We start from the raw sequence: 14,748 nt of genomic DNA on the forward strand, positions 1-14,748 counted from the left end.
CAAAGCTTTGCTGATATAAAGCAAAGCCAGGCTGTGAGCAAGAGACAGATCTGCTCACAGAATCTAGCAAAAACAGGGCAGATATTGCAGAAACACACACGTTCCTAAGAAGTGCTAGGCACAGAATGCTCACACAAACACTTTCCAGAAGGGTAGTACCAGAACACCCCGTATCAAGTATGGTACAAATACTCCCCTCCAAAGATAATGAGAACATACTGACCCCTCCTAAAGATAAGGTCAGGATGACAGTGTGATGGATAGAGATGTTTTGATTCAACCAACATGTATGAGGTAATAGGTGGTAACAACCCACGTCAGGGAGCAGTAACTATGTCAGAGGGGCAATACATAACTTATTTGTATTGGGGTATAAAATGAAGTCTCAGAGGGAGTGTCTTTGGCTGGCCTAGGGGATAATGGAAAATCCCACCATTAACTGAGCTAGCCCATTGCTACGGGCACATGTGTTAGTTTACCTGTAACTATTGAACAAGGGCATTAGGGCTATGTTTCATTGATAATAAAGATGACCAAGTGCCTTCACAACTCACTACAAACTGAGTCTGTGGTTATTGGGCAGCTCAATCGAGGTTTGCTGTGCCAACTATCTGCGCAGAGCTGGGACAGCACACAGAGAACATCTAACATCTAACAGCAGCTTTCTGTGTGACTTTCATTCGTATTAATGGAAATCATATGACCAAAGTCCTGGAGCTCAAGTAGAGAATATTCTCTTGGTTTTTTTAATTTACATTAGATCTGTGTTCACAACAACGACATTCATTTAAAGTATAGCAGCTCAGTGTTAAACAGATATCATATGTAACTTATTTAGATAGATATACTAATACATTTCATATTGATACATTCTATTTCCCCACCTGCATATTTTCTCAGAGTTCATGGATCACAGCACATCACTAAAACAGCTAGCTGAGATAATTACTTGCCTGTAATTGTTGTTCTCTAGACATATACATCTCTGTAAGTTTTTGGGTCAGGGCCCCTACATGTGAATTTAGTGGAAAATTCCTCAACTCAAAGGTCTAATACATTGGCCCCAACCAGGTCTAGAATGACAATCTCCAGTAGGGGGCATCTCAGACACCCTCACTGTATGCATGGTGCTCTCAGCAATGCCACCATCACTTCTTATCTTAGTGGTTGGTGAAATACTCCCAAAATAAAAGCCAATTAATAATGAAAAAAGTCTCAGCTCTCTGGGGAGGAGATGGGCAAGTAATCTGCCAAGGCTGCCTATCAGCAGAGAGCAACATCTACAAGTGAGTAATCTGTATCTTTTCTTCAAAGATACCCAGCTCAGAACATTCCCAGTTTTGGAGCCAATACAACTCTCTGGATGTCTCTACAAGTAAAATTCTAATAGGGAATGCAACACACAGTGCATAACTGTAAACATACTCTTTCTTGTCAGCGATACTTCCAGAACCATAGAGGAAGAAACAGTATGCAAGAAACTGAAAGAACTAATATAACTGACAAGTAGCAGCATATCACCAAGCAAGGAGGAGAGTGAAACACAGAATGGGAGAAGAATAGACTGCGGCAAACAGAATTTCCAGTAAGTAATTTGCCCAGACAGTTAGTGTACAAAGCAGTAGCTCCAGAAGGCAGGACTGCCACTGGAGCTACAGTCCATTAGATGGACTTCCATTAAAGCTAATGAAAGTCATAAAAATAAAGCCATCTGCACAAATAAGGCACCCTGAGTAGTGGAGCGAGTGGCTGAATATGAGGCTGAGTGGCTGTGACTCATAAGCAAATGTCCCGGTAGATGGCACCATAACACTTTGTCTCTCGGTCCATGGCCATAGATGGAAAAAGAAAGATGTAGGAAAAGACAGACCTTGGAAGTAGAGAATTACCTCTTGGATCCCCATTGACATGGGAAAATATAATTCACCGACACTTTTGGGAGAAATTCAGAGGCTGTCCATACAATCACTGAAGAATTTTATGAGAAAATGAACAAGTCAACAAAGCCTATAGCTTATTCACTCTAGATGTTGAAATCGCTGCCACCAGAAAATAACCTACTAGGTGAGGAATGTGAACTCACAGGTATTAAGTTTTGTCTCTGATGGCTCACAGTGAACTCTGGAGCTGAAGCTGGCATGCTAATATATAGAGAAACAATGTCAACATGGGGAAAAGACATTCTGCACAGCATGGGCGTCGCATGGCTCTGGCATTTGGGGAGGCTGGCCCAAGTGCTGGAAACTCCCCTGACACCTGGATCATGGCCTCACCTCCTGCTCCACCCCAGCTTGATCTCCTCCCCCGAGACCTCACCCATACTCCACCCCTGGCTCTGCTCATACTCGGCCCCCTCACCTGCAGCTTGCTGAGTCATTCCACATGCCCCAGACCCACCCCACATGCTGAGTCCCTCTCCTCCTCCATCTCTTCTCCCAGAAAGGTGCCCCTGCCCGCCAGTCACTGAGTCCCTCCCTGCCTCCACCCCTTCCCTCAAAGACCCCCCGCCCACTGCTCACTGAGTCTCTCTATGCCCCTTCCACAAGACCCCCACTGCCCACCGCTCGCTTCATTGTTCCACTCCGTGGAGGAGGGGAGGGATTCAGTGAGTGGCTGGCACCTCAGGGTAGGGGGATGGAGGACAGGAGGGACTCGACGAGTGATGGGTGCCTAGGGGGAGAGGTACAGCAGGGGGAGGAAGACGTGGAACACAGGCAGGGCCACAGGATAAAAGTGGGAGGAGGCCTTGGGACAGAATACAGGCAGGGCCACCACAGCTTTCAAAGACAGCAAGTTGACGGCTGTGCTGTAGGGGAGGCTTAGCTTCCCCTGCCCTATTATACTTGCCATCTATGCTGCACAGGTTTTGAATAAAGGGAGGTGAAGCCCCAGCGCTGTTGACTATGCCAGAAGCACAAGACCTGAGAACTAGTCAGTGTACAGGTGAAAATCTGAAACTAGAAAAAAAATTTCAATGAAGTAAGGAGACAAACACCAAAGCCTAAATAACATGTAGAATCAGGGAAACCACATGATGAAGCGCCGTGGATGTGAGGTTAAGAGTGCCAGTTGGGATCACAGGAGAGACCCATAATCAGTCATGGCCAGAAAAGATTCGACTCTTTGAGAAGTAAGAAGGAGTGATGCAAAAGGCTCACTGCTGAGAATCAACTGATTAAAACTTGGAACTGAGTCCTGCACAGGGGTACAGATCCAAGAGTGGGGATTAGCTAAGATGGGTATCTTTGCAGAAACAATTTTGTGGATCAAACAAAATTGCTGAACTTTTAAATATTTTTGTCTATCCACTAACAACTTCTCTCTAAAACGTCTATAAAATACAAAAAATTATATTCTGGAAATATTGTGTTAAGATTCAGTCCCAAACAAGTTTTACCCCCACCGCCCTTTGAAAATGAAACTGTAATAGCCCCTTTAGGAACAGCTTTGCTAAGTACAATACTTGTACTACGTTCTACAAGCCTGACGTTCATTGTTTACTTACCTAAACTTTTTATCAAGGCTCACACTTAAACCAATATAAAGGGATTCCCCAAAGTCATTATAGAAGCTCTAAAACAAAAATAAAATTTTAATTAAATGTAACGAAATAGCTGTGATTCTGGTTTAGTGCCTATTGTACAGCATGCATAGTCAGCAATAATTTGTTAACTTGCTGATGGTGGAGGCACTTTGCCATATTATGGATTATATCTGAAGACTACAAGTCCTTCACCTGATTGCCAATATTAAAGTAAAAAAGAAAAAGTAGACCAGGATGAAAATGAAGCAGAGGAAAAGCTGCAAGGATATAGGAAAACTTGCCTGGCTGGCAAATTTTAAAATGAAGCAAAAGTACATTTTGGGAGAGTTTAGGAGAGTTCTCATAAGTGCTGGTTGAAAATTTTCCATCACAATATTTTTACTATTATTGTCTTAGAATGTTTTTTTCTACAACATGGAAAGTTTTGCGGGGAAAAAATCATCATCAAAAAATGTCCAGGTTTCAACTGAAATAACCCAACCCTTTTTATCTTTTAGATTTTCAACAAAAATATCAAAGAACATTGTTGGCAAACATAAAAAAATACTTTGGTTTGCTGCAAAAATTAATTTCCCAGCCAACTCTAATTCTCAGTTAAAATCCTTTAAAATGGTAAATTCATGGCTCACCACCTCCTCCTCTACCTCACCACAATTTATGTTGCAAAATAGCAGAGAAAAAACTTCTTTCAGAACAAGACCATGACTCCATGATTTTATATGGAATGAGGTTTCAGCAGCTCCCTTGTATCCCATGGTTGTACCACTTTGAAATTTTTACGTGTGCTGTGCTGATAGCTCAGTAACTCAATGTCAGATTTTTGCATGCCTGATTTAGTCAAAATTCTATTGAGTTTAACAAAGGAACAGCTCTAGAAGCTAGCAACAGTTAGTTTGCATTGTATTTCACTTCTTGTAAAAAAGCTGAGGACTTATCCACACTTGGAACTATACCAAGACAAATGTTCCGGAGTACTTATTTCAGTACATTTCCAAGTGCAAACAAGCCCTGACCCTTGCTAGATATTACCTTCAGGGCCTGACAAGGTGGTGCAGATATATGGTATGACAGTAGACACTTGTCAATGTTTCAGAAGCAGATTGTGAGAAGTGTTTCAGTGTGCTGCACTGAATTATTCATTTCTGAAGTAGTAAATATGTTTCTTACATATTTCCACAGAAATTTTCTTTTACTTTCACCCTCAATGACAACAAGATCTGCAGAATTCCTCTTGCAATACTCTCGGGCTTTTTCCATAGGCAAAGTTTCATGGCTGAAGTAGTACGCCTTGTCCTCATATATAATCCATCCATCTTCACTGACTTTATATGTATATTCTGCAAGATACATAATGAAGGCACATATACAGTATCTCTACAACAGGTTAGAATCATTATATGGTAACATTTTTCTGGCAACAGGAAATACAAAACCTACCAAATGTGGTACTTGGTTCAGGTTTTAATGTTGCTCCTGTAAAATAAAATAAAATCTGAATGTGTTATATATCTCATGCATGTTCTGTCAATGAGATTTATTAATACTGTAATTATAATTTTAATGTGGAATAAGAAAATAAACCCCAGCATTATTTAATACATTTTCCATGTATTGACCTACAATTAATAAGAATATATGACAATGTTTAATAGTCAACAAAATATCATTTTAGGCCCAATCAATGGTTAAGCTTAAAGAACATATTCATGTCCTCAAAGTATTGGATTTCAGCTATCGATAATATGGAGTATAGACCATAAGCTACTTTAAAATGTGTGTCCTAAAATATGTTTCAGGTGGTGAAATCAATTACTCCTATTTAGACTGAAATGGTGTCTTCCATTTAGAGTGAAATAAATAGTGTTTTGATGTCCTTAAGCACACACTAGGTTTCAATATCTTTTCACTGAAACACTTTCCATCAATCTGGAAGCTGCAACAGCTAATAGATGTTAGCATTCAGAATCCACCCAGCCCCTTAACAGAGCCAAGAGTTTTTCACTAAATTGGCTCTATCAGCTGGATGACTCTGCTGTCTTGTAGTCTCTTCATCAGGCCAAGAAGAGCGAGTGAAGTAATGGTCATAGTCATAATGGAAGGGAGCCTTTTGAGCATCTGTATGTCTAAATTTAATTCAGAGGTTTGAATTACCACCTCCCGCTTCGTACCCACTATGATACATTGCTCTGTTTGCATGTAGCCTTATGAACAGTCCATGAAACTGACTCGACTGTTTTTGTTTAATATTCTAATTTAAAGAAGGAAATCCTACCTTTTTTTATTTGACAAGTCCAGTCACCGAATTTTTCACAGAACATATCATTCCACTGCATGTCAGTGTATACATTGAACATTGCACATTTTTCATTTCCGTCATAATTATTGGGTTCTCCATCTGCCCAGTTTTCATAGTTTACCTTTGGTAGAAACACAACTCAGTGACTATTTTCCTTTCAAAGAAGAACAATGGTTGTGCTCTGCAAGGGCAGATGGACCCAGTTTGATTTCAGCTCTTAAATCTTGCACTCATTGGGACAGTAAAAGTTGGGACTATTAGGGAAACAGCATACTCTGCCCTTGCCAGGTGAAGGAGGAACACTGTGTGACTCTTCCACCTGATTTACAAGCTACATTAACGAACTGAAGAAGTTGTGCCTAGCCCCTGTCAACAAAGATACCAGTCATGACATGGGCTATAAAGATTGAGCAATGTGGGACAATGGCCTAATTTTGCTACTGTAGGGATCGAGGGGAGGGAGATTGTCTCTTTGGTTGATTCAATCCAAGATTAACATTGGGTGGTATAGTTCCAGTTTAGGTTTTGCTGATTCCAGTCTATTAAATAGGTGAAAGGTAACAAAATATTAGTTCGACCCGTGATATAAATTGATTTATAACAGTAAGCAAAAAGATTAAGACAAAGAGAATTGTACAAACTGTTTTCTTTAAACAAACAGAACCAATTAGGGAGTCTCCAGTCTTTTGACAATGTTACATAAATTATTTTAGTAACAAATTCAGATGTTGCTAGGATGAAATAAAGTATCCATGAGTGGAGCCAAAGTGTTTTGATCGGTTCATTTTGCTGGAATGAGGTTGCCATGACTTGTGGGCATTCCTTTTTACCATTTTTGTGGGCACCTTTCCTCTTATATGCGGCGGTCACCATAGCTAGATAGTCATCTCCAGACTAGACTACTCAAATGTACTTTATTTAGGGCTACCATGAAAGGTACTCGGAACATAAGAATGGCCACACTGGGTCAGACCAATGGTCCATAGAGCCCAGTATCCTGTTTTCTGACAATGGCCAGTACCAGGTGCTTCAGAGTGAATAAACAGAGCAAGGCAATTATTGAGTGATCCATCCCTTGTTGTTCAGTCCCAATTTCTAGCAGTTGGAGGAGGCTTAGGGATACCAGAGCATGGGTTTGCGTCCCCGACCATCTTGGCTAATAGCCATTAATGAACCTATCCTCCAAAGCACTTTGATTTCAGCATCCCCTTTCTGGGTTTGATACTATTCAGAACATGGAAAACTAGGCTGTTCCCAGCAGTCCTTCCAGGACCCATTATTAACCCAGACAAACAACTTAAAAACAGAGGCAATCCTGGGATGTCTCAGAAAGTATCCAGCCAAGCCCAGCTCTCAAAACAGTTCAGCCACAGTTCCCTGCATGCACTGGGACTTTGGTGCAGTGATTTTCAGCCTTTTGCCTGTAACAGTCTCTCTTTGCTGGAGCTTGGCCATTTCTGTTTCATTGTCACCACAAGAGCCAGGGCGCAAACATCATCTGACCACATTCCATCTGTTTGTACAACCTCTAGCACTACCTAATAAAATAAAATAAAATAATAATAATAATAATAATAGTGAGGGTTGGAGGAGTGACAGGAAAGATAATGCATAGAATGGAGTGGGGAGGAGGCTGACGCATGCACCCTGGGGAAGCAGTGCCACACCCAAGGAGGACCTTTCTGCACAGCAGGGAAATGAAAGAAGCTAGAGGTGAGAAAACCTTGTTATTCTGGCATCCTATCACATCCATCCCTGGGGCTAGTGCAGGATTGTTCCCTATTGAGTATTTTCAAGGGCTTTGTCATCTGGCTGAAAGCATCCCAAGCAATAGGGCTCTTGCCCCTTTCCAAATGTGACCTCTTCAGTGAGGCAAAATCTTGTACTTTGTACTAGACTCCCTTCCCCTCTATCTGCAAACTAAGACACTGAATATTCTCTAAAAGGCCCTGAATATTAGACATCAACTATTGCAAAGAATCCAAGTTCTGCATCTGCTCCAGATGGTGGGTTTGGAAATCTCTTCATGGCCCTGGCAAACTTTTAGATTTTCCAAAGCAGTAAGAAATCTTTCAGTGCTTATGCAAAGAAAATAATGCTTGAAGTGAGCTTTTAAAGCTACTAAATTATGCAACTACAATAGTCAGGGTCAGCTCTAGGCATCAGCAAAGTAAGCAGGTGCTTGGGGCAGCCCATTTGCAGGGGCGGCAGCCGGTAGAGATCCAGCCTGGGAGCTGAGAACCAACAGGAGGCCCTGGGAGCTGTAGTTCCTTGCTTAGCTCCCTGCCTATAGAGCCAGCCATGGAGCAGGGAAAGAGCTACATTTCCCAGCATTCCCTTGACCTCTATCAACAGGAAAGGGAGGGAGCGGGAGTATGGTTGCTGAAACCTCATGCTGCAGCTTGCTGTGAATGGAGAGCTCACTGCTAGATTGGAATGCACTGTGAATGGGGAACAAGTGTGCCCAAGGAGTAGAAGGCTTTGGCCCAGATAGCCCCTTCAGAAGACATCCTCAGATGGGATTAGGGATACTGGTGTGACCTCACCTTGCAGTCCCCAAAGAAAGAATTGGGTGGACTAAATGGACAGTGCCCCTGTCTATCTGAAGCCTAGAAAGGAAGGTATGTGGATCCCACTAGAATTTTAAATGAAAAGTAAGGGAAGGGAGGCTCTACTGGACCTGGGCAGCTTTAGATACGGTACCAGGCATGTAGGAGGATTTCCACTTCTGAGCCATGGAAGCAGAAATTGACTTTTCCTTTCCAGATTTAGCTAATATTCAGAAAAGGAATCTAGCACCTGCCTTCCAGATTTGAACACCTCAAAATTCAGGAGTTCTCAAGTTCAATTTGGTGGGGTGAGGCCCAGAGCTGGGGCAGCAGGTGGTGCAGGTGGGGTGAGGCCCAGAGCTGGGGCAGCAGGGCATGCAGGTGGGAGGGGAGAGCCCAGGGCTGGGGCAGCAGGAGGGTGCAGGGGGGAGCCCAGGGTTGGGGTGTGGGCAGCCAAATTTTTTTTTGCTTGGGGTGGCAAAAAACCTAGAGCTGGCCCAGACAACAGTGATGATCATTGATCAACTTCCGCTGTAAAAAATCCTGCTATGGTGAGTAACAGATGTATTGCATCTGTTGTAAATGCTGTTGTGGGCTCACACAGGGTAGCTTAAGATGTAAGGAGGACAGAAGCAGAAATAGATTGAGTAAAAACTGCATAAAAACAATAGGATAAATTCAGAAAGCCAACTCTGGTGCAAAACAATTAATTACTCACTGGAGAGCCATCACTCCAAGTAAACCCTCCGTCAGGATCAAAGGCACTCATACCCATCCAGTATGATTGATAGTAATGAGCTCTTTCCCTAAAATATTATATATGGATATATAGAGAGAGGACGGTATATAAATCAAAGCATACATATCATTATACACAAAACATTTTAGGACTTGCAACATGTCTATAAGTTTGAATGTTTCCTATTCAATATCTCTAATATGCACTAAAGACATAAGAAATATTTTGCTTCCCTAACACGATAATTTAAATTGCTTACTTAATTTCCAGCATCCCCAGAAAAATATACTGGGACTGCACATGGCAATAGGTTGAGTCATACAATTCTTTGCAGGAAAGGCCTCAACTGCTGATTTACCACCCACAATGACACAGTGGCAAATGCAAATTAATGCCATAGTCCTGCAAAGAACTTAAGCATGTGAGTACGGGACTACTCACTTTCACGTGTTTAAAGTTAAGCATGTGTGTATAGTGCTATGCCAGATCAGAGCCTTAAATTACATGCACACATACAAGGCTTGGCACAGTCTATGCCTAAATATTTTTCTTAGTCTCTCTATTGTTTTTTGCCTTTATTAAGTAAGAAAAGATCCTTGTGCAATATGAACTACTCTTTTATTTAAAAATGGTTAATCCATTTATTTAATTACGGACAGGCCCAAAATATAAATTAACTCATTGAACTAGATCTGATTGAAATTTTTCTAATGAAAAATATTTTGTGTGAATAAATGGCCTCGTTTAAAATAAAAAATTGTGAAAAAAATCATTTTTTTCAAAACTTTTCATTTATTCAACAAAATCAGAAAAAACAAACCAAGAAAACTATCCCATTCATTCTACCTTCCTCCAGGTCTCTCTTTTTCCTTCCCCCTTCCCTTTTTTCAGTGGCAAAAAAATTAAAAAGTTGGAAAGAGGAGAAAAAAAGTAATGGAAAGAAAGAATAGAAGTGGGGAGGAGAGGGCAGGAAAACAAAAGCCAAAAAAAAGAGAGAATTAATTTTTTTCCAAAATGAACTTTTTGAAACCAATTTTGTAAAAAATTTTCATGAAAAAAATCAAATAAATGAAAAATTGTTCCAAACCTGTGGAATGTAAAGGTATTTGAAATTTTTACTCTCATTCTTTTTGTTGTCGTCGTTCATTTTGGATCGGCTCTACACTGCATCTATTTTCTACAGATCACTGTCACATTCCCCCATGTCTTTCAGACATTTCATCCTGGATGACTCATCATCTGCATAAGTTCAACATGGGTAAAAATGCAGAGTTCCAAATTTTCAGCAGTACCCTAGAATGCCACTCTTGTTGATGACACCATCCTCCTCCCGGTAAGCAGGGCCACAACTTGAACATCATCTGTGACACCTTCCTGTTTTCCTCCCTCAACATCCAAGCCACAATAAAGCCTATTGCTTCCTACAGAACTTAATTTAAAAATTCCTTCCTATCTATCATAATGACGAAATCCAAGTCCAGGTCCTAACTACAGCTCACTATTGTAACCCTTTCCTCGCCAGTTGTGTTGATACCCACCTTGTTCCTCTCCTCTCACAATGTTCTGCCAAAATCATCTCTTCCACTGCTCCCTCTTTGAATCCATCAACTCCTAGCACCCCATAGATCTGTATAGCAAATCTAACCAATTTTCCTCACTCTCAAGGGCCTACATCACTTAGCCCCAGAGTGCACATCTGAGTCTGCCTTTTTGGCATTCCCCTATCCCCTCTGTTCCACCAGACACACCAGTGTTGATTCCTTCATATTTTCCTTATCTCTCATTGTATTTCCAGGCTGCCCTGACACATGGAAACACCTCTCAATGCTTGTTTGCATAGCTACCCCTTCTCCTCATTCAAATCCCTTCTAAAACCTTATGTCTGCAATCTCACATATATAGAAAATTAGTATGAAACTCTGAGAATAAAAATTAGAAAAAAATCAGAACCACAAAGATGTACAGATGTTTAAACTGAGGAACTGCATGATCTTACTAAAATACTTTCACCCTTTATTTAATCACCCACACTCATTGTATCATATGTGAAGTCTAGACTGTAAGATCTCCAAAGGCAGGGTCTTGTCTTTCACTGTCACCTCCCTACCATATTCTTGGGTATGGTCAATAAATAATAAAAAATAATAATAAAAATATATACCTGCTGTTCGGTTATCTTCCGTTAACTCTGGAACAACTTTTAGAAACTCCCAAATGACACTCAGAAATCTGATGCCCAAACATTTTGTTTAATGTGAAGTTCAAATGATGCCAAAGCCCATCCCTCACTATTTTTAATGCAACAAAAATGTTTATATTTGAATAAGAACCATGATAGAGACATATAGATTTTCAGCTGAAATGACATTTTTCAGAAAGGATATTTTGTGTTGTATTCCATGAAAATATTTCAAGTGAAGGAATAAGGGCAATGCAAATACTCACAAGCTATTTATTACATTTTGATCTTCTTCACTATGGATACTGGCCAGATCTCCTCCTATAGCTCTACAAAAATCTCGTGCATCAAACCATGTTTTCATATGTTTTCGCCCATTCTGAAAATGCTACAGAGAATTGTACAATTACATACTGTGCCTGGCATCACAAAAATTAAGAAAAAACATCTGTTGTGGTCCATGTTAATCTGCCTGTCTAACACCACCTACATTCATCCATTGCCTTGTAACTGTTCTGCCAAAGCATTGGTCCATGCCTGGTCATCCCTTGAAATTGGTTACTGCAACCTCATCCAGTCTTCCTTCTCTGAGTCTCTAAAAATCCCTACTGTAGTTTCAATTGACTATGGTGCTCTTCCTCACTTTCTGTCCTAAACCACTGGGAAATGCTTGATATCCTTGAGGATAAAAGGAGCTATGCAAATGCAAGTTGCTATTGGGTCAGTTGTAGCCAAGTGTTTCTTCAAATTTATCTACTTTATGCTGTTATAAGGAAGCATGAGTATTTTGTGTTCAGGAGTTTAATACCTACTTTAAAGCATGAGCTACTGTGGGATCTTGAATGCCATCCATCTGGGCATGAGGGGGCAGGAGTTGTTGTTGGAACAGGAGGAGGGGTCGCTCCCTCAACCAACTGTTTGCAGAGAAACATTGATTTCTCTTCACAGTTCACAACATCCCATAATCCAGCTGTAGTTCCAGTTCTCATGGCAACACAGCCTGGCTCCCTTCCTTCATGACACACAAAAGAAAAGAAAATTACTGGTAAGTTAATTCAGGTAAGAGTCTTTTAATTAATGATCTCTTCCTGAAGTATGTACTTACTATTCTATTTAATTTTTTTTTAAAAAGTATATCAAGTGGAGATTATAGATTTTGCTGCAGAGTCAAAGTCATTCAATGTTGCATGTTCTATATGCATACACCCACCAGCAGCTCAGGTGTGATTTAAATAAATACTATAATCAATAAATAGTCATGACTTTGATCATGAGACTTTATGAAGAAGTTATACAGAATTTCACTCACAAACATAGGAGCTGGATTGAGCCAACTAGCAAATCCCAAGTAACAAATAAATTAAGGAAATGAATGTCTATCAGAAGCAGCATTTCCCAATAGTTTATTAGGAAGGTATTTCCAGCATATCCAGTCTGATGCGTTTATTTTTAGTGCAAATGAAATCATTTTAATAATGTAGTCTGTACATTTTTGAGTTTTGTGCTGGCAGACTTTCAGAAGTGTTCTCTAATTTTGAGATCTTCACTTTTTGGATGTCTAGAAAGATACCATGTGACACCTTGTGCCTGATTTCCAGAGGTGCTGTCCCCACAATGAAAGCTGGGCAAAGTTTTTCAGAAGAATTAGTTTATTTGCTGAAAAATGTAGTTTCAGTCGACCTGAAACAATTCACATATTTAACATGAATTCTCTGAATAGTTTTGGCCAAAACCTTTTTTTCAAGCTAAACTCACACAGAGATTTAGGCATGTTCACAAAATAGCCAGCGGAGAAGGTGGTAGTGGTGCTCCACTTATGGCGAGTGCACTTATCTGGGATGTGGGAGCCCCAGATTCAAATCCCCGTTCTGGAGCAGGGATATGAATCCCAGTCTCCCCACTGAGTGCCCTAATCATCGGTTCATGCACTATTCTGGGGTGGGTTTTTCTCTGTCTCTCCCATTGAAGTAGTTCTACTTTGTACAAATAATTAAATACTCACCTGAGTTGCTTGTTAGACCATCAATCAGTGTTTAGTTACCATGTTGATGGCACTGGTCACGCCAAAGCACTTAACAGGGAGGACATCCAAACCATTAATTGCTTCTCTATGCTCCTTCTATGGAGGGACAGCCTTGATTCATTCCATGGCACTAGAATGACGAACTTGGGTAACAAACTTAGACATTGAAATGGGACTTAAACTTGGGTCTCTCCTCTCCTGGGGGAGTGCTTTAACAACCAGGCTGTAAAATCATTTTCACTCTTTACCTCTGACCCAATGACTATTCAAGTATTTTATACAAAATGGAACAGATTCAACAGCAGAGACTGTGAAAGCCCCTTCCAAGAACAGCCTACAGCTTGGTGGTTAGAGCACTCACCTAGAATGGAAGAGACCTGGATTTAAATCCCTGCTCCAGAGTGGGGATTTGAACCCTATTTCGCACATCCTAGTTGATTGCCCTAACCAGTGGCTTTTGGGTGGGGAGAGGTCGCACCAGCTCCTCCTCTAGCTCTTTTGTGAATCTAGCCCTTTAAAAATGCCCAGAAACTAAATGATTTGGGTTAAACTAAACATGTACTTTGTCAAATTTCCAAAAATTCAGATTTAGTTCTTCCCAAATTGATCTTTTTTTAGAACTGCCAGAGAACCAAAAAAACATTCACAACCACACAGCATGGCAGTGCATACCAGGCATTCCTGAATTCCAGTGAGTAAACAGAACTGCTTCACCATCAGCCCACTTGAAAGTCCCTTGTTCCTCAACATTTGAAAGAGCGATCCAGAAATATTTCACTGGACTGAACCCAATCAGGACAGTCAGAAAGGCTTGTTCATATCTGGAAGGAGAATAATAAGTGTCAAATCAATTTTAAACCAAGATTTTATCATACTTTGTTCTTTTTATGAAATCATACATAATGCAAATGTTGGCAATATTATAATGGCATATTAATTTATATAATAAACAAATGCTGATACTTTCATAATCGACAATGATTCCGTCCTTATTTTGTACTGTACAATAAAGAGAATTAAGCTGCAATACTTGGGTTGATTTGAAAATTTTATTTATTCAGCATATAAATAAAGAAACAACGTACAACAGGGTAGTTTTAACTGTAGTATATTGTAGTTTGTCTTCGTTTCTTGCGTGTTATAAGAAGTTCCTCAGCTAAAGTCTAATACTTTTCAAAGGTAACATCTTATGTCATAAAACAGCTGCCCCAGGTAGTATTCAAGAACCATGGGCTCCATTTTAAGTCACAGGACTGAGACTCTTTTCTTAGTTGATGTGGCATCAAGCATGTCACAGTAGCACTCTAGCACATAAAATGCTGTGATACCAAGGTGATGGGTGTCATATGCATCCCTTATATGGACAGATACAGGGTCCCCAACTCCTGCAATTTTATCGTGAGTCGTGAAACAAGCCA

General features: G+C 40.4%; 1 protein-coding gene across 1 annotated transcript in view; it reads right to left on the reverse strand.

Moving 5' to 3' along the window:
- Positions 1–14,748, reverse strand: part of LOC127044525 (macrophage mannose receptor 1-like) — a 55,521-nt gene that overhangs the window by 24,486 nt on the left and 16,287 nt on the right. The window contains exons 11-18 of the mRNA XM_050939493.1: positions 14,003–14,151; positions 12,120–12,319; positions 11,574–11,695; positions 9,108–9,195; positions 5,817–5,961; positions 4,982–5,017; positions 4,712–4,881; positions 3,506–3,573 (exon numbers count right to left, since the gene is read on the reverse strand). Coding sequence (XP_050795450.1) covers positions 3,506–3,573; positions 4,712–4,881; positions 4,982–5,017; positions 5,817–5,961; positions 9,108–9,195; positions 11,574–11,695; positions 12,120–12,319; positions 14,003–14,151 — 978 coding nt within the window. The remainder of the gene's footprint in view (positions 1–3,505; positions 3,574–4,711; positions 4,882–4,981; positions 5,018–5,816; positions 5,962–9,107; positions 9,196–11,573; positions 11,696–12,119; positions 12,320–14,002; positions 14,152–14,748) is intronic.

The sequence above is a fragment of the Gopherus flavomarginatus genome, chromosome 2 (assembly GCF_025201925.1).
Source record: "Gopherus flavomarginatus isolate rGopFla2 chromosome 2, rGopFla2.mat.asm, whole genome shotgun sequence".
NCBI lineage: Eukaryota > Metazoa > Chordata > Testudines > Testudinidae > Gopherus > Gopherus flavomarginatus.